Source organism: Lycorma delicatula, chromosome 5 (genome assembly GCF_047948215.1).
Source record: "Lycorma delicatula isolate Av1 chromosome 5, ASM4794821v1, whole genome shotgun sequence".
NCBI lineage: Eukaryota > Metazoa > Arthropoda > Insecta > Hemiptera > Fulgoridae > Lycorma > Lycorma delicatula.
The window spans coordinates 159,719,176-159,740,914 of NC_134459.1; the positions used below are offsets into that span (position 1 = coordinate 159,719,176).

The window sequence follows — 21,739 nt, forward strand, 5'->3', positions numbered from 1 at the left end:
ATAACATTTTCCAAAAACCACCAGCTGCACATCCAATAAGCAAAGTAACATGTGGTGAATATAGTATAACATATGTGAGAGTATATACTAACACATAAAAATAATGAAAGCAGCTCAAGATTTATAAAAAAAAAAACAAAAACAAATCAATATTATTTCATAAATCATGTTAATTATGTAATTGCTCAGCAATTTCATAAATTACAGTAAATAAATAATTTATTTACAAAATACAAGACACCATCCAACACAAATTCAAATAAAATGAATTTAGAAAACTAGTGATAAATTAAGCACTCTTCTTTTTTTTTTTGAAAATAAGTCAAGTGATATCTCTAGCCCTTTTCACTTTGGCTAAAAATACATTATTTCTAAATGAAATGATTTCTTCATCAATTTAACACACTGAAAGTATTGATATGCTGTTTACCACATTAGTACAATAACCCCTTCTCAATAAACCATCATAACATCTACGAAGTACAAAAATAATTCAATAGATAATTTTTAAAAATCCAAAAGAACACTTTTTTCAAGCAAATAAGCATAGTGGTATGAACAAACACTATGCTTTCTCCATCAACTGCCAATCTAAGACAACTAGTTTTAAATACGGCTATTTCTTATAAATTAGCTTCAATCAATGAAATAAATGAGCTTCAAATGTAACTTCAGCTAAATTTCTTTAGGTACGTAGTTTGAAAACATTTTTTTACAAATAATTCAAACAGCCAGCAAAAGTAACAAAAATACTACACTATCAAATATCCAGCAAGATAACATTTAATTCTTATTACATTGTCATCATTTTTTACAGGCCTAACAAAAATTGAAGTAATACTTTGATTAAATAATTTTTAGTTTCTAATAATAAAAAAAAATAGCATACGCATCAGTTGTACATGAGATACGCAGCAACAAATTCAACTTCACAATCAGTAACTAATTCCATCTCAATATTTACTTAACTGCATATAAACACTTACTGGAAAAAGTGTTATTCAACAATATTTAAACATAAATTATCATCTATTTTTTTCATATATTACACATATATTAGAATGAATTGAATAATATAAATATTTACCTTTGTAAAATGGAATTGTAAAGGATCATCAGTTGATAAGCTGACACAAAGGCCTCGAGCAAGATACTCAGGCAATGGGTTGCGGTGATAATTCAAGAAAAGTGAATTATTACTGAGTGGTGACATTGCGATACCTATCTGTGCTAGATAATACAAGTACTGTAAAACTGGAACCTGTAATTAATTGACATGCTTTTAAAATACAATCAAATCAATACATATGCTATGAAAAATATCTAATTAGATAAGATAATTGAATCCATAAGGCAAATATTTCTATCAAATTTCATTGTTACTCTATCCTTAAACATGTTTTATTACAATTATTTCTTTTTTCACAAAGCCAATCCTGAGAGCTTCATTGAAGCACATAAAAACTAATATCAAATACTATCAGAATACAATAAAAATATTACTACTACTACTAATAATTACAATAGTACTAAATACAATAATTACCTTAACAGCCAATTAGTTCTGTGACCAAAAGATTCATCAATTGAAGAGAATACATTATCATTACATAGTGGTCTTTAAAATGATATTTCCTTACTTTATTTGCAAGTTTTTTTATTAATTTAGCCACTATGCATGCGGGTCTTTTGAAGTAACTTTGATTTTATTGTTCAATATAAATTCAATCTTTAACTGTTTGTTATAAATATGCAGTAAAAAACTTGCTAGTTTTAATAATTTCCTGCTTCTAACAGCATTTTTACTTACCCAAAATAATTTTAAAATTTTTCGCTTTGGGTACACAGTCAATAGTTAAAACATCATAACAATTCTATTCTGGTTCTAGATGACTACGTTGAATTTTTATTTCCAGTTAAGAAACGTGAGAGCTTATAAAGTGTAGATTTATAAATAACACACTTATATGTGGGAATGAGGTAGGCAATTGAAAGTTGCAGAATGCTTAGCACAAGCAACACACAGCTCAGAATTTATGGTCAAGGTACAATAGCCATTTAATTTTGGCAGATTTGTTTCACATTTATTTTTATTTGATATAAATAAGATGGAGGTCTATAACAAGCAGCAGGAACACTTGATTTACAGCAGAAGGTTTATTATTTAGTATAATTTTGGTATATACACAAATTAAATGATTTAACAAAAATAAAGGATTTAACAAGTAAGCAATAAATCATGTAAGACATGACAATTTATATAAATGAATGAAAATGATTAATTAATTCAAATAAATGAATCATTGCACTGATATAGCCAAGCAACATCAGGATCAGACGTGGATTCCCACGCAAACAACAGGAATCCATCTCTTACATGATTTACCGGTTACTTTAAAATTCCTTTATTTGTTGTTAGGCCATTTGGACTTCTCGTTACAGACAAATAGTGTACAGTACAATTTGATCTTAAATATGTTAATTATACAAAAATTCCTCCAAATCTTATATGATTGATCATTGTAATATTTATTGATCAAAACAAAAAATTATTTTTTTAATAATAACTTTTTTTTTGAGTAATCAGTGATTTAATTTTTTCACGCTATTCTTCACTACTTTCTGTTCTGAGCCTATCTTCATCCCTCATTACAACAATTACAGTTTCAATTATATGTTTTTTTATTCTTTAATCCAGTCTTAATAATATGTAATATTATATTATATTATACTATAGTGTACCATTTATAATAGAAGCAGTAGCAAACTGAATCTTAATTAGGTCATTGAACTGCTGAAGTGGGAACTAGTGCCTTGAAGAAACAGCACTTTTTTCTGACAGATTGCAATCTGTTTTTTTTTTTTTTAATATTATCAATTACGAGGGTAAATCAAATTAAAACAGAATTCTTTTTATAATTTATAAAAAATAATAAAAATTATTTTTCTACATAATTTCCTGTTTTGGAAACACATTTTTCCCAGTGGACGGATAGTTTTTTGATTCCACTATTATAAAATGAAGGTGGACATGACATCAACCAATTGCACATGAATGCTTCAATAGCAGCATCACCTTCAAATTTCTGTCCTCCAAGTGCTTCTTTTAGTGGCACAAACAAATGATAATCGCAGGGCGATAAATCCGGACTGTTTGGAGGGTGCTCCAGTGTAGTCCAGAATAAGGATGCAATTTTTTCTCGAGTTTGAGCTGCGGTATGGGGCTGAGTGTTGACGTGAAGCAGAATGATGTTTTCAATTGGAAACTGACATCTTTTTTGACAATATGCAAATTTTACTTCATCTAAAAGTTTTCTCTGATCAGTGGACTGGCAACCACCTAAGAGTACAATGGACGGACCCTTGGGTAGTGGCCAGTCTGCTGATTGGAGAGTGCCTGAAGCCGTAATGACCACTGCTTCCAGGGAGCCGTCTGTTAAACGCAGGTGGAAACTTGGTAAAAAGTGGTGGTTCTCTGACCTTAGTATGCTGTGCGCAAGAATTAGGTCTGCTAGGAGAAGATACCATTGTTGCCCCCTAATGGAGATTATTGTTGATGACATGTGCATGTCATCGGTGCATGTCGGTGACATGTGCACCGAGGGTCTGCAGATCTACTGGCGCAACCGTAATGAGTATGTTCAGGCCATCAAGGAAGCCAAACTCAAGTTTTGGCAAGACTCCATCCGCGAGTTGCAGCGCAGCCACTGGCAGCTCATAAAGTCATGTTACCAGCTAAAGTCATTGCACGTGCTGTTCAGTGATCGGGTCTGGTGGTCGTGACCACACTTTAACATCTGTGGCAACTTACCAGGTTCCTGGATACTCTGTTTCCAGATGCTCCAGAGAGTGAGGCAGAAGTCGGTGTTAGGGCAAGTGAGACACCATTCCCTAGCGTACGGGCTGTGGAACCCGTAGATTTGGATCGAGTGGTTTCTTGAATGGCACTGAGAGAAAGGCACTGGGGATTGACCAACTTGACCCGGATATATCTTCTATCATCTGCTGCCCGTCATAAGAGAGTCGCTTGGAAGGGTGTTTTTGAGGTGCCTAAGCTGAGGATGCTCTTAAAATCAGTTAAGGATCCAAGTGAGGTCAGCAGTTATCGACCCATCAGCCTCTTGCCGGTAATCGGCAAGTTGCTTGAAAGGCTGATTGTGGAATGGCTCTGGGAAAGCATTGGTATGAACTCATTCTAAATCAAGGCCAGTATGGCTTCATGAAAGGGGTTGGCACCTAGGATAGCATTTTAAATGCTCTTGCCAAAGTGGAAAGCGCACACTGTAAATATGTTTAAGCAATTTTTATTGACACAGAGACAGCATTTCCTTCCTTGTGTTGGACTTCTGTCCTCTATAAGTTGGAATGCTGCAATTTTCCCACATCCCTGCAGGCCGTAGTGTGTGTCTATTTGTCTAACTGTACAGCTCTGTTTAGAGATGTGCACCTGGCTGTGGAAAAATCTGTCACTAGGGGAAGCTCACAGGGTTCCGTTCTCGGTCACCTGCTGTGAAACCTGGTATTTGACGGATCTCTGGGACTGACATTCCCAGAATGCCTGGGTCATGGCCCAGGCTTTCTTCGATGACCATTTCCTGTTAGTTCATGGTAATTCACGACAGCACCTAGAAAACCGGATGCAGGCAGCTTTGTTGACTACAGAGGGCTGAATGAACATGCAAAAGTTAACGATATCTGTGCCCAAGATGAAGTTTATGCTTCCCAAGGGTGCAATTTAGCAACCCAAAAAGTTGCTGATTAGCAACCACATTAGGCAAGTAGCGGCGGACGCAATCTCTGTGATGCACAAACTTAGGATTGCTCAGAAGGGTTACGGGCTGTCAGGTCATCATTTTTACATGGTGCACCAAGGTGTCATCGAAAGTATGGCCTCTAATGCCCGTTTGGGCGCATAGGTTGGACAGAAATAGAGCACTTATTCAAGGAGTGCATTAATAGTATGCACTGGTATTTTTAAAACAACCACCGTATTGGGAAAGGCTTTCCCAATTGATTTAATGGTGAAAGTTTGGGTAGCTATGTGGAAGTTGTGAAGAGGCAGGGAGGCTGAGATATTTGGGATGTGGTTTTGATCCGGTTCTGTACCGAAGCAGAACAGTGAACACAATGCACCGATTCTAAATTTTGTTCAGTTGCTCATCTCCCGCCTGAGGAGGAGGAGCAGTTTTCGGAAGGACCAGAATTAGTTGAAAATGAAGGTCACCAACATTGCCCAAGGTCAAGTGCTACTGCTGAAAACATTCTCACAGTTCGTTGCCTTATCAAAGACAGCCATCGATTAACAATTGCAGAAATTGCTTCTGAGATCAGAATAAGCTACGACATTGCTCAGGCAATCATTACTGGTGATCTTGGATTTAAAGAAGTAACAGCACGATGGGTCCTTCATCTTCTCACCGAAGGTCAGAAGCTCTATTGGCTAGAGGTATGCTAACAGTTGTTGAGTCGTTACCAAGCTGAAGGAGAATTCTTTCTGCATCGAATCATGACCTGCGATGAAACGTGGGTGCACCATTACACACAAGAATCAAAACGGGCAAGACTGGCAAAAAAAGTGAGAAACTGCACCCATTAAAGCTAAAACTTTACTGTCAGCTGGAAAGGTTCTGTCATAGTATTTTTTGATTTTAAAGGAGTTTTGCATGTTGATTTTCTTCATGAACATCGTACAGTGAATTCTGCGTATTACTGCCAACTTTTAGATGATTGATTGATTTGCATGGCATTTCTGCCGCAAACGGCTACTTAGCCTAGAATCAGTTTAGTGACCAGTGTCCAAACTAGCTCTTAGAGCTAACCTAATTGCGTGAACGAACTAAGCATGGTGCCCATACACCATTTGCTTCGTGTCCCACCACTCACTTGTCATATATTCTAAAATGGGTAGGCGCACCCCATCAACTGCTAAAATGTATATGACATTCAATAAATAAAATTTATATTGTCAAGACAGCAATTCACTGCCACGCCTAGGTCACTGAATGCCAGCAAGTACTTGTCCACCAATACTGAAGTGCTTGGAGCTTTACTTGGCTGATGGCTAGCCATAACTCTCGAGCAGCTTCCCACAGCAGCAGGGTAGAAGTCTTTCCTTTAAATAAACTACTGATGCCGGTTGAACAAAGCAACGGCATCAAGGAACACCCACACGGTCCGACAATGTGGCGTGACTTGCCGCTTATGAGTGGCCAATTTTCCCCTTGACCTAAAAGTTCCAGGGTGGCCTGAGTTCTGCCCCCCCTCCCCCCAGAGCTGGGCAGTCGACATCATATGTTCATTCGACTGGACCTCCCTGCAGATGCACAGCTCATCAGCTGCCAGGCGGAACCGAAACAAATATTGGTTCAAGTTCACGTGGATGGAGAGCACCTTGGCATCCGTTGCCCTTAAAAATAAAGAAGTATACTATCCTTTCAAGTCCTGTATAAATTTATACAAGGACCTTCCGTGGCGTGCCATTCTTGCTGCCATGCATCCATCGTGAGAATGTTTTCAGCAGTAGCACTTGACTTTGGGCAATGTTGGTGACCTTCATTTTCAACTAATTCTGGTCCTTCCGAAAACTGCTTATGCTGATCATTCACTTTACTCTGTTAAGAGTGGTGTCACCAAACTGTGCCTTTTCTCAAAATTGTGGATGGTTTGGAATCCTCCCCTCCATGCATCCCTATGTACAACACTGAGAAGCCACGCCCCCTCTCCATTAGCCATTCGTCAACAACAATAACAAAAATTCCAGTTTATATTTTATTCACCCTTGTAAATGTTGCAATAACTATAATACTCACTGTAATTGTGTTTTTTTTTTTTACAATATAGTCAATGAAAATCGTGCCCTATGCATACAAAAAAAAAGACACTAGCCATGAGCTTTCCAACAGAGAAGATTTACTGCCTTTTTTTGACGTAAGTTCACCTCTTTGTATCCATTGTTTTGACCATTTGTGTAGTGATGAACTGAAAGTTTCATCAACAGTTATAAATCTGAGAAAAGATTCATTTAGGTATTGCTTGAAATGTTTTAAACCCTGGATTGTTCAATCAAATACAAGTAAACATGACACCCATCATGTAACATACAAAGCTTCTTCATACCAAATGTAAATGTAGAATTTTGGAGTAGAGTTGAGCTGCTTATCACCTCAACTAATTTTATGACTTTTGACCAAAACAATTTTACTAATTTTTTTATCACCTTAATGATAACTGCAGAACTTTCATTAACTGAATTATTATTCTTTCAGTTGGCACCAACCAATGTTGGTATTTAGAGCACATCTGATCACATTTAAACACAGCAACCCACATCTGAACAGTTTTAAATTATCATGCAAACTCAACAAAACTGCGTCTAATTTGTATTTTATTTGGGTATCATTTTCTCTTTCAAAAAAACAAAATTATATGACTACAAGAAACATCCTTTTTCTCCACTATACCAAAATCACTGAGTGTATTTAGTAAACTGTCAAGCACTAAGCTATATACAGAAATGATAATTAGGATTTGATCATTTCAATGTCTGAAGAAACCATTGAATACATTTTAAAAGAAATATAATCTTGTTATTAGTGATGTCCTCTAATTTTCTTATCAAACTGCTTTTTAATATTAACACTTATTTATTAATATCGGTTGAGGAATTTCCTGATAAGCTTTGACTTGAGAAATGTAGAAATAATATCTAAAAAAAAACGAAATTGCACATACTTTTAAACTGACTTTTTGGGAAGGCATGACTAACATCATATCCTAACTCATTTAAATAGACCATGAATTGAAGATAAATACTCAATAATAATTTTAATACAGTTAACAAAAGAAACTACATACCTTTCGGAGAAGTAAACCATGAGAAATACTCTCTGCCATCATAAAACCACTAACCAAATGCTGTATTGGACCAGCTTCACCACAATGAGGCCTTAACACAAATGTATTTAAGTCTTGTTCCCTGTATACAAATAAACATAAATTAAAAATTAACTGAAGAAAATTATTGAGTGTTAGAAATAAATTCTTATTAATTAAGAACACAGAAAAACAGTAAAGATTATTCATAAGTAATATGGTGCAGAACCTCAGCATTATTACCATCCCAATATAATAAAAATTTGTATTATTTACCAATTACATTAGATTTTATGATGAATACCCAAAAGGACTTCACCGACTTACTTGATTTTTGTGAAAACCCCAAGTAGAGTCCTTGGAAGTTTCACAGGAACATTAAAGTTTATAAATCTACCAGCCACAAACACAGAAACTTCTACTTATCAACTACTAGAGATGTCATCACTATCACAGAACTAGGGCAGTAGCTAAAAAAGGAAAAAAATATTTCAAAATTGAGCCATTTCTTAAGCGGTTGATCACGAGTGATGAAAAGTGGATAACCAACAACAATGTGCAAAAAAGATCAAGATCAAAGCGAGGAAAAGGTTCACAGTCTGTGGCAATGCCCACACTGACGTCCAGGAAAGTTATGCTGTGCATTTGGTGGGATTGGAAGGGCATTGTGCATCATGAACTGCTGCTACTAGCGAGAACGATAGACTAACACCTCTAGTGTCGACGATTGGTAAAATTGCACCTAGCAATTCAAAAGAAATGGCCTGAACTACTCACAAAGAGAGAGTGAGTAATTTCTTATGTAATAATAAGTTTCAAAAAATTCAAAACGGCAACAAATTTCAAATTGTTGCATCCAACTCTGAAAAGAAACATACTTACCCTACGTGCTACCAATCTGAAAAGTTCAATCAGAAGCACCAGCTGCTGTAATAGTACTTTAATCTAATAGTATTTTTACTAGCCTAATAGAAAATTATTTCTGATAGTGTAAATCTCTAGTGCAGAACTGAATTTTAGCAATAAACAATTTTTTTAAATTTAAAGACTGTATAATTTATTGAATTGTCATTTACCCAGTATAACTTACAGTGCTAGAAAAAAAAACTGATTCTCTATTCATAGATTTTTTTCTTGTATTTTGTGATTGTGCAATTCGACATACAGTGTAAGACAATTGTAGCAGAAAGAATCTTTGCAAATGTCTGAATAAAAAATTTGATCACCTTTTATAATCAAAGACTTGAACCCAAGTTTGCATTCAGTTAGTTAATGGTGGAATTAACCAAATAAAGCTCAGTAACTGATTAGTGGTCTTATTTATCTATTTTTCACAAATTTTTAGAAAATAAGAAACCTTTCATTAAAAATATTGTTAGCTTTATAAATGCCAACAAAGTGTACCTATATTATATGTCTATAATATAGATTAATATTAATATAGTTAATATGTATTATTTTTTGTTAGCATCATAAATGTGTTAAACATAGTACCTTCTGAAATGATTGAGTACACATAAATTGGCATACATATAATACTGATAGTATGCATAAGGAGGGTTCTCTATGTCATTCCATTCATCAGGAGTTGATACATCTTTATCAAACAAAGGATTCTCAGGTTTACTTTCATCATCTACAGAATCAAAACCTATCACCTGTAACAAAAAAAAAAAAAATCAAATAAACATTGTGGGAAGTACCCAAACAGATGACACTATTTTCAAAAGATCTGAATTAATAAAGAGATCACAAGCACATCAATTCAATGAAGGAGCAAATAAAAACTTTAAAGCAGAAAAATGGCTTAATTGTACAAAAGTTAAGATATAATTTTTTTAAATATCTTTATATATATATTTCTTGTATGCATGTGTATGTCACTGAACTCCTCCTAAACAGGTGGACCGATTTTGATGAAATCTTTTGTGTGTGTTCAAGGGGATTCGAGAATGATTTAGATTCAGAATTTGGTCCACTGGAAACTGTTTTTTTAATTAATTTATTTATTTATTTATGTGTTGTTGTTGATCTTGCGATGGTTAAGGTTCACAATTAAATCCGGTAGGCAGCGCTGCGATCGTGTTTTAGAATTTTTTTAATTTTTAGCATATCAGTCAGAATCGATAGTTGGTGGTGCGATCGGATTCTAGAAAATTTTTTTTATTTTGATGCTTTTTCGCATATCAGTTACTTGCGTTGTAGCTTAATGTTGTTATTACATTAAAATTCATATTTTTAACAGTCTACTGTGTTTAGAGAGTAGTTTGAATTGTTCTGACAATTGGATTTATTTACATTCTGACTTTTATAAAGTGAAAGGTTAAATTTTATGAAGTTCCGTAATGTTTTGTAAGTTTCTTAATGTTGAGTATTAATTGTAATGATTTTGCAGCCATAACCCTTTTCGTTAAAAAATTATTTTCCACTGAATACTGTGATTAGAGAGTGGTGTGAATTAAATCCGATAGGTAGTGCTGTTGTTTTGCCATTTGGATTTATTTACCTTCTGACTTTATAAAGTGAAAGGTTAAATTTTGTGAAGTTCATAATGTTTATTGTTTTTAAGGTTTTATGAAACTTTCAATTGTGTTTATTTAATTTGTATGTATACTCAAATCTAGCAATAGCGAAGCATTGCCGAGTCTGCTAGAATTGCACGCTTATTGAGAATATTATTTATTTAAATAATGTTTTAAAGTGTAATTAAAAAATATACATTGTGCAAATTTGTAAGATGTAGTATTGAGGTATTTTACATGATTTCTCATGAATTTTAATGATGTATACACCTGCATTCAATAACAATCAACTTAACCTACAAATTTAAATTGTCAGTTCTCATTTGATTCTGTGCAACTTATGAAGTATTGAACGGCTCTTTGAAAATAAAAATGCCAGTTGTAAAATAAATTATAACATTTATAAAATTAAAATATAATTTACGTATAATAATTATAGTTTAAAGTATATTTAAAGAATTGAAGTTATAATTTTTGTAGCTGATTAATTTTATAAAAAATTTTCTAAAATTGCTTTTAATTTACAATTATCTAAAATTTGGTAAAATAGATGTTAAAATAAAGAATGAGAAAAATGATAAAAATTTTAACAACGTTACTTTTTTACAGTGCTTTAATTTTTTATTAATTGATTAATTAAGCTATCACATGGTTATGAAACTTCAAAATTATTAATTTAAAAAAAAAATGCAGGAGGTAATTTTTTAAAATGATCTTAAGTGAAAATTAGAAGTAATGTGGATGAAAATTTAGGCACTTACGTATTAACGCCACTGCAGCTACAACTTTATTTAAAAACAAAGTAGTCAATCAGATTTCGGTGGAAAATGAACAGTCTCTTTATTAATTTTAATAAATGGTTATTTATATTTATTTATTTTATAAATATAATTTAACCAAACTTAACCTACGCTCGCTAACCTTGACTAATTAATACCGTAATTTTTTGAGTATTTATTTAATAAATTCAGTAATTATTGCAATTATTTATTATTTAAATAATCAAAACACTCCTGTTAATTAGTCAAGGTTAGCGAGCGAAGCGAGCGTAGTTTGGTTAAATTATATTTATAAAATAAATAAATATAAATAACCATTATTAAAATTAATAAAGAGACTGTTTTGAATCTATGTTAAACTCTATATCGGCCCATTTTCCACCGAAATCCGATTGACTACTTTGTTTTTAAATAAAGCTGTAGCTGCGGTGGCGTTAATACGTAAGTACTAAAATTTATTAATTACACTAATTATTAATTTTACGACGTTTTGATTTTCGTCAGATATCTCTATATTTAGTGAAAATAAATATTAACCATACTACACATAATTAATCAATAAACCCATTACAATAATACAACAATCACAAACTGATAATAGTCATATTAATGAAATTTCATCCACATTCCTGCTAATTTTAACTTAAATAAGTTACTTATATTTATGTGTTGTGCATTTATTACAGAACAATGCCACATCAGGACAACGTCTGTCGGGTCCGCTAGTATTTATATAAAAATTTAGCATTTTAAGGCATTAAAAGAACAATAAATAAAATTTTAAAGATATAAAACGTGTTAAAACTTAACATTAGTCAATCTTTACTACTTAAATTATATTCATACATCTATTGAAAGAATAAATAAACAATTTATACAATGAATCAATTCTCTAATATCAAGCCCAGTACATATAGTTTCTTTAAGTTTGGTTTCACTTAATTGTGGAAAAAGTCTTCTTTTGAATTATTTCCAAGTGTTAGAAGCTTCATCCATGACCTATATAAAATTTTTATAAAAAATGGCCTTAAAATTTTTCATCAACTCTAACTTCATATGAAATAGAGAAATAAAAATCTTCTCGAGTTCAACAAGGGGGCTTTACAAGACATTTTGATCATTTGGTTCAAAAGAAGTTCTCTTCAGCCGATCTTTTTTTTTACAAAATGCTGCTATATTGGTCAGCTATCCATCATAAACATAAAATACTTCAATAATTTTGCAAATGACCTTGAAGAAGCATTACTATAACTATAACCTTCAAATCCCTATAAACTTACCACTTAAACTTTTTGTAATACATTGCATTCAAAATCATAACCATAATACATATTTATTTCAGAAAATTAATAAGCAATAGGCACTGATGGTTTTTTGTTTCCATAGTGGAGTAAAACAGCTTTTATCTCTATTTAAATGAATCAGTAAAACATTTTGTAGTTTATGGCTTATTTCTAGTTCAGTCACTAATCCAGCGATATCAAAACAAACACAAACAGAGCCCTTCATTTTACAAACTTTGAGAAAGCAGACTTTTTTCTGAAGGATTAATGCTTTTTTCAACTATCAACAGATTGCACTCTGGCAATCTAGAAGCAAGAAGCTTTTTTAAAGCTTTCATAAAGTTGAATAATGCACTGATGGACAGACTATCTGACTAAAAACAAAAAGGTTAAATAAATTGTTTTTAATTTTACTTACATACTGAAGAAATTTGTGGAGTTTTGGGTGACTTGATGGGTCATTTGTTACTTCAAACAAAGGCATGAATATATTATTAAGAAATTCTTGGAAGTTGTTCATAAGTTTGTTTGACTTAAAAATATCACTGAAAAATAAGAAAAAATAAATTACTTCTGTAGCCAAAAGTGAACTTGTATATATAAAATTAGACCATTATAATAATATTATAAAGTAATCTTTAGCAAACAATAAATGCAATTGTTTAAATTTTCTTTTTAGAAATCATGAGATTTCAATGTTGTTGAGGGGCATAAAGACTCTGAGAAACAGAAATGGCAATACCACAGCTTTTTTATGTTAAGTAGGAGTCAAGGAATGGTTATGGCCCTGAGCAGAACTACCTAATCAGAGGCAGGTCCTTTGCTGGTTAATGCCCTCTTCCTTTGTCTTCACCTTTTCTTATTCTTCATTCCTTCTTCCTTGTATAAGTATATGGGGACTTTATTCTAGCTTCATCACTTCATCAGCAGTAAAACTAATAATAATTGAAAATTCAATATCTATCGTACCTAAAGTTGATGCAGGATGTCTGGAATGAAGTGTACATACAATATTAAAAACAGTATGTTGTCATGGAACTCGAAACAATCTTTTTTTATCATCTCAGGGCAAAAATTTAACTTCTGTAAAAGAAGTTAAAAATTGTTTAATAACAATTAACCTATGTGAATAGATTCAGACTGATCATAATACAAATTTTTGAAACATTTTTAAGTATCTTTTTTGTAGCCAAATTTCTGTAATTTAAATTGTATTTAGGACTCAAAATAATAGACCACTCTTATTATGAATTATATTTAACATGTTTTATTTATTGTTTATATCAAAACAACAACTTTGAAGTCATACTATAATTCATATATTTGTACTTTTGAAGTACAACTGGCATTGATCATAGTTGCTTTTTCTTGAGAGTAATTACACAATTAATTCCTGTGGTGAACAGAGCAAAGATAATCTTATTTAGGGCTGAGTATTACCTGCATTTCAGTTGCCTTAGGATACTGATATGCTACAGTATATTGAACTCTGAGAAAGCAATGGGAAAGTACTTCATTCCATACCTTTCCTTAGTGAGCATATAATTGATGTATGCTATTCATGGAAATAGGTATGTCATTTTTTATGACTTTTGTTTCAAGCTGCTACAAATATTATCACAGAGCCTAACTAACATACATACATACATACACAGCAAGTACTGAATTAATGAGTACAAGGAATATACAATGAAAGTTACAATTTTCTTGCAAATTATCCAGAATAATTGTGATTTTAGGTATAAATAAAAAGCATTCCTCATCTGGGTTATTCCCATAATTTTTTTCTATAAAATGAGCGTGTACATTAATAAACAACTCGGTTAGAAATTAATGAGTGATAATTTGAGTTTTATTTTATTTTATAATAATTGTCTAACTCTGAAAATCCTATTGCATAACTTTAAATTTATCATAATATAAAACTGACTTCTTTATAGATTTCATGACAAAACACGTAAAGCCTAAATAGAAAAAGCTAAAATTATTTTATCACTTTATCACTTGTATAATTGTTTTAATTAATTGCGTTACCTACTGCTTAATAATAAAAATGTAACTAATTTTTAAGTATTAATTAAAAATATTATTAGTAAAATAAATGTAAAAAAACAATCAAATAAGTAACACTAAAGGTGTACAGAAAAAAAGATAAACTGTAAAAAATCAGAATTAAAAAAAATAAAGATTTTTTTTGTTATTATTTATTTCTACAGGTTAAAAACAAAACAAGAAAAGTGCTTCAAATCTGTCTAAAAGAATAGCACTAAAAGAAAAAGTCATTTTTTGACATTTTTTTATTTACTATTAAAACATAGAAAATAATGATATTCTTAATATAATACTAATGAAGAGAAATTTTTCAATAACAATTGAAATTTAAGATACGAAAAACTGAGTCCACATCATAAGTGTAAGAGAATATACCATGTCTTATTGTTTAATTAGTCGTTAAATACCTAGAAAATAATTATGTTTTTTAAATTCCAATCAAGCTTGACATTTTTCAAATGTTATAAAATTTTCACTTTATATTGCACAACCTTTGAGCTTACATAGTGAGTTAATTACTTCATTAAATCCCTCTTATAAAACTGCAATCTGCATAAGGAAAATTACAAATATACTTACAATAAACGGGGTATTTGAATAAGCCATCGAACATTATCAGAATACACATTATACTGTATTGCCCATAATGACAACTTATCCCATTCATCAGGACTTTTTCCATATATTGAAAGTCTTAACTCTGCATTCTGATATTTACTTTCCTCTAAATCCGAAGAAACTTCCTGTAATAATAAAAAAAAATTGCGTTACTAATTTCAATAATAATGTATTACATAAAAAAAAATAATAAACTTGTCACACAAAGAAAATTCTTTAAAAAAAAATATTGACACTTGTCATACATCATAAAACCAAATCTACAGAACTAACTACACTTCCTAAGATCTCTGGTTCTAACATAACATACAATAAAATATGATATAACTCATTGTACTCAATTTGATTCAGGATGAATTAACATTGCATTATAAAAAGATCATACTGTGATCAAAATATTTATCAGCAGTTTGTGAATATTTTAATAACTAGTTGCTAGGTATTTACAAACAAATCAGAATTTCTATGTACATTCTTATATTTTTATTTATATTGAATTCATTTAAAACTGAAGAATGTTAGGTGAATGTGAATGATTTCCTACTTTCACCAATTTTTACTGACATTTAAGATTGGTTTTATAACATCAATTGTAATGCAGCATGACTTTGATAGGTAGGAGAGTAGCCTTATATAAAAAAAATAAACTTTGAAGTTTTTACAACATTCTTCTATCACCAGAACCTTTTTTTTAAATATTATTATTGTGGTTATCAATAGTCAAACATTTTAGTCAAGTCTTTGACTAGAATATGTGAATACTATTAACCAAAAGCTTTTAATTCTTATCTTCAATACTTTATCTGTTTTGTTAAAGACTGTGCACAGATTGTTTTATTTTTTTACATTAAAAGGATTTTTGATAAAGTATGAATATGTACATAATTCAGAATACTGTTTTACTAATATAAGATACTTGAAAACAGTTGACTACATTCAAGAAATTAACAAAAATGAAGTATATAAAAGATTTGTCTATATTTAACATTGAGAAAGAATAAAATTAATTTATGTAATACCTATATTTAATTAAATGAGCAATATTATTGATTTTCCATCACTAATAAGCAACTTCAGAAGAGAGTATGGATTCTACATGACTAGTACTCTGTAACCAAATAATGGGAAATTTAATCAATGGAAAATATTCATCAGATCCTCCTCACAAAAAAGTTATATACAGAATTCTTTCTTCTATCCAAATTCTTATTGTTTTATTTATTGGAAATTTGTTAACTAGGCCTATGCATATTATTCTAATGAAGAATTTCTCTTATGTCAAAATACCCACTTTCAAAAATCAAATTTAGTAACTTCAGAAAAATCCTGTTTCTTTATATCGCTAATAGCGTGAACAATGATTACTTTAATAAGTGTTTTTATTTACTCACTCTTTTTTCTTTGAACTGAATCAATGATTGGCAGCATTTCTTCATTCCTTCATATGAAACTTAACGTTAATCACAATCTCTACCAAATTATTTTTTAAAAAGCAATTTCTGGTATCACGTCTTTTTTTTATTATTCTCCAAAAATGTCTCTGATTAACAAGTTAATCAGCTTATCATCTACTTAAAATTTTTTTGGATATCACCAAAACGTTTGAGCTATAACACAAGGAGCAAGATCTTGCTGACAAATCAGTTTCTGATCACTTTGCATTTCTCATATTGCTCAAAGTTCTAAAATCTGCAAATCGTAATTACTTTTTACCATTCTTTACACCGTTACAGACATACATAAACAATCCTTATATAAACATCCTTCATATGTAAACTACCTCAAAAAGATGTTTGCTAGAAATTTAAGGAATTGATATATATGACCCAGAAGACAATTTATCATCTGGAAATTTTCTCTCCCTGCACAAAAACATAAAACTGATTCTCATCCATAAAAATATCATTATACTTCACTCATTAACAGTCCAATTTTTTTACTTATGTTTGTAATAAAACCTTCTTTTTCACAATGACCGTATTAAAATTGTTGATCATTGTGCCCTTTTTCAGATTCTAGTAACCTATTTCAAACTATCCTGATATGAATATTCATACACTGATTTTTAAGTCACACTTCAAGTACATAGCCAAGAGCATTGTATACACATGCTTTTTCTGATTAATACACAATCAACAGTGGCAGTTGTTTGATATTTACAACCACATTTAAACTTTTAAATCAGAAGAAAATTAAGCAACCATTCATAACTTCTGTAGAACTGAATTATGGTACATAACCCAACAACACACTTTTCAGCTACTTGTCTTTATGACATAGTTATTTAGCTAGTACAAAGTAACAATCTTAGATTGTTTTCTTGGAGTTGTATCCACTTTAATTGAAATAGAAAAACATAAATAAGGAACTTAAAATACTTTCAGCCAACAAATCAGAATAAAAACACACTGACAATTCATTATTTCCAAAACAGGCAAGGCATCCAAAACCATAAACTATGAAAATAACCTCAAAAAGTTACATCAAACTGCAAAACCATATCTAACACGTTATCTCAGTTCGGATTAATTTTTCCATTACTGTAAATTAGATTACACACTTATTGAAAGCGTAAATAATTAATTAAAGAGAATAAAATATAAATTAAAAACTCCTCATTATCTTATTATTTTTTAAAACAATTATTTTCATCGAATAACTTGGCAAAAGAATTTGGATAAGAGATGATAATAAACATCACCTTGTAAAGGTAAAGTACTTTTTCTATAATCTATATTATTATCTGTAATAATATATGCCAAATTATACAATTTATTTTTTCTTGTGGTATTTTTAGTTCTTTTTTTTTCAATACAGATATTGAACTATTTTTCTCAAAAACTTCCAGCAACTAAATTCTATTTTTAAATTACTACTTCATACTTATCTAATAAAATTCAAGTTTATCTCAGGTTAATATTTCTATTATTACTTTGTTCTACTAAAGAATATTAACAAAAATTAATATCCATTTTTAATGTCAAACAATAACATTAAATTCTTACGATATTTATGCTCTTTCAAATCTAGTTTTTTATTTGATACCAAACTTGGCCAGTTTCAAACAATTTTAATAAAAACAATAAAAAAAAACAGGCAAATATCATGAGTCAATAATTTTTTTTCTGGCAAAATGTTAAAAAACATCATCACTTCTACAATAAAAGACAGAAAGTATCTAGTTAAATAACTTTGATAAAAAAAAAATCTAATCAGATTCCCTAAGGCTCACACTTCTTGCTTTCTAGACAAGATTTTTATTATTAATTTGGTCTCAATATTACTCATTACAACCCTTGGAGCTTAAGGAATGAGTATAATAATAAGAATTCATTAGATCTTATCATAGTTTATTTATTATTATTACACAAGAAATTTTTTTATTTATTTATTATTTTTACACAAGAAATTTTCTATTTGCATAGGCAATCAAACCCAGAATCTCAGTTTAAATCAACAATACCACCCTTCTACACCATGGACTAGACTATTTCTCTAAATTTAAAATAAATAAAAAAAACAAAACTAAAATAAAATAATAAAAGGTACTACACACTAAAAAGGGGGCCCTTATTTAACTTCATTCTAGTAAACAATATAACAAGTAGATCTAGTGATCTCACACGATTTAAAGAAATTAAAAACAACTTTACCCATAAATTCTACAGAAATCTTACCTTAATAATCCTAGCAAAATATTTCCCATTTAAGTAATTATCTGTTTTAAGGAAAACTTCTCTAAGTCTACTTTCACCAATTGGATTATACTTGGCGTTAAATTTATCAAAACGATGAAATGTATTACGATCCTGAAAAAAAGAAGAAAAAATACATAACAGTAAAATAATAAAAACTTATATTTAACATGACTTAGTAATTATACAATAGCATCATCATAATCTTTATGAACATTAACCTTTTTGATGTGTAATTAATTATATTACTTAACATCATAGGGTTTTGCAACTTTTATTATTAAAAAAAAAAAAAACAAATTTACTATCCTACATATTAGAAACTTACCCTTTTCCCCCATTAAAACAAATTTATAGAAATTGGAAAACTTTCTTTTTTTAATAATATACAGGTGAATGTAAACTACATATAAATATTAATAATAAACAATCATTTTTTAACAAACTTTCAAACACTACAAAAGCATTATTTGTTTCACTGAATTATTTTACTTACTTTCTGGATTACCAAAATTCCTTTTATATAGTGATATGGTATACGACATGAGATTTAAAAATTTAACAAGGCTATTAAAAAAATAGAATGCATAAATTTTGTTTATATCTCTTTTGACGTAGTCACCTTATGCAACAGTTTGATTCTCCCAGTGTTACTTGCTACTTCTACTTTTGAGATGGGCTATGAAAGTCCTGATCTTTAAGACAAATGTATGTATCAAGCATATTTTTCAATTAACTGAAACTCCTCTACTGTATGAAAACAGCAACTCCTCAGCTACACTTCATATTGGCAAAGAAGAAGAAGTCACAGAGGGCTACTCCATAGTGGGGATATAAAGTGATGATCATTTTGCATCAAATAATAGATGAATTTTTTTAGCTTTATGGGCAGCATTGTTGTGTTGGAATATCCGACTTTCCTTCTTGTTCAGGTCATGTGCTGAATGTTCTCCCTCCTACTCAAGAACTTAACACAGACTTTAAGGCACAACTTTTGTTCACATTTTCAAGAGGATATTGTCCTTTTGACAATGTCTCCATTTGCATAAGATGTGCTGATCACTTCAAAGCTCTTTATTGTGAATTTCTTTTTTTTCAAGGCACAATTTGTATTATAACTCTGCTTTAATTAACGGCTTACACAATTACAGAGGTATCAGGTTATAAGTTTGAATTAAAATAATTGCAACAATGACTGTGTTGAAGAACATATTTATCGATGATTTCAGATCTACGTCAACAGCAGAAAACTAAACTCAGAAGTACAAGCACACAATACACATTACTTACATGTATTCATCATCAGTATCGTCCAATATCTTTATAAACAATTATTGAAGTTATTACATTTTTATTTTATACATTCATCTAATATTAAATTTATTTTGATAAACAAAAAATTTAAAACATGATAATATTTCAAAAAAGTATTAATGTTATTTTATTTTTTAAAATAGAAAATCAATTTTAACTATAATTATTTATACTTATTAGACAAATTGGAACATTAAAAATTCAAGCCAAAAAACCTTGTTTCTTGTTTTTTAAATTATATTTCAGTTTCCAAAATCTCTGTTAATATGACAGGATGTATGTTTTTTTTCTACTATACTCTTTGTTCTCAACCAACTGCAAGAGAATATTTCAAGTAAGAGAGGACAGATCGTATCTACTCATCCATAATAAGAAACATAAATAATAATGTCTTACAAAAAATATATTTCCATTAATTAAACTTCAAATTAAAGTACAATGATGAGACATTCAGACCTCCACAATAAAAATAAATTATTTAACCAGTTTTGAACCTAGATCTTGCATAACACATGGTCTCTAATAACATTTCATGTCAGCATTCTCCTGCACTACATTACGAGGGTTGTCTCCCCCCTCTGAAATGTTTTAAGCCTCACATGAAGATGGCAGCACTCGACAACAAAAGTTAGGAAATGTATTTGCGCATGCATTGAAAGATACTCAGTAAAATTTCAGCCATTTTGGACGCTCAGTTGTTGTTTAATAATAGTTTGAGTAAGTCATTGTGAGTGTTTTTATGAAAATGGAAAAAGTTGAATATCATGCCTTAATTAAATAGTTGCATTTGAAAGACAATACGCCTGCGCAAATTAAAACCGAGTTGGGCACTGTTTACGGGGACTCTGTTCCATCATTTGCCACTGTGAAAAGATGGGCAGCTGAATTTAAATATGGTCATACCAGCTTGGTTGATGATGAGCATTCGAGCCATTGATGAGCCAATGATGAGCCATTTTGGACGCTCAGTTGTTGTTTAATAATCGTTTGAGTAAGTCATTGTGAGTGTTTTTATGAAAATGGAAAAAGTTGAATATCATGCCTTAATTAAATAGTTGCATTTGAAAGACAATACGCCTGCGCAAATTACAACCGAGTTGGGCACTGTTTACGGGGACTCTGTTCCATCATTTGCCACTTTGAAAAGATGGGCAGCTGAATTTAAATATGGTCATACCAGCTTGGTTGATGATGAGCATTCGGGACAGCCAAAAACTGTAACCACCACCGATATTGTTGAAGAAGTTCACCGGACGACCAACAAATTAAGGTTAGAGAGATAGAAGAGGCTATGGGCACATTGAAAGAAGATGATTTTCATATATTAACTGAAGAATTAGATATGCATAAGCTGTCCATGTATTGGGTGCCATGTTTGCTCACTTTGAACCAAAAACGCATTTGAATGAACATTTCTACGGCCCTGCTGGAGCAGTTTAAGCAAAATGAGTCAGATTTTTCGTGTTGATTCACTGACATCCTGAGATGAAACAACAGTCAAAACAGTGGACTGCAAAGGGTGAACCTGCTCCAAAAAAGGCAAAGACAGTTCCATTGGCCGAGAAGGTGATGGCGACTGTTTCTTGGAATAGTAATGAAATTTT

General features: G+C 30.9%; 1 protein-coding gene across 9 annotated transcripts in view; it reads right to left on the reverse strand.

Moving 5' to 3' along the window:
- AMPdeam (AMP deaminase) overlaps nt 1-21,739 on the reverse strand; it is a 253,902-nt gene that overhangs the window by 23,903 nt on the left and 208,260 nt on the right. For all 9 annotated transcript variants that reach the window (XM_075367433.1, XM_075367427.1, XM_075367432.1 and 6 more), the window contains 6 exons: nt 18,804-18,935; nt 15,088-15,251; nt 12,875-13,001; nt 9,367-9,530; nt 7,855-7,975; nt 1,088-1,261 (listed from right to left, as the gene is read on the reverse strand). In XM_075367433.1, coding sequence (XP_075223548.1) covers nt 1,088-1,261; nt 7,855-7,975; nt 9,367-9,530; nt 12,875-13,001; nt 15,088-15,251; nt 18,804-18,935 — 882 coding nt within the window. The remainder of the gene's footprint in view (nt 1-1,087; nt 1,262-7,854; nt 7,976-9,366; nt 9,531-12,874; nt 13,002-15,087; nt 15,252-18,803; nt 18,936-21,739) is intronic.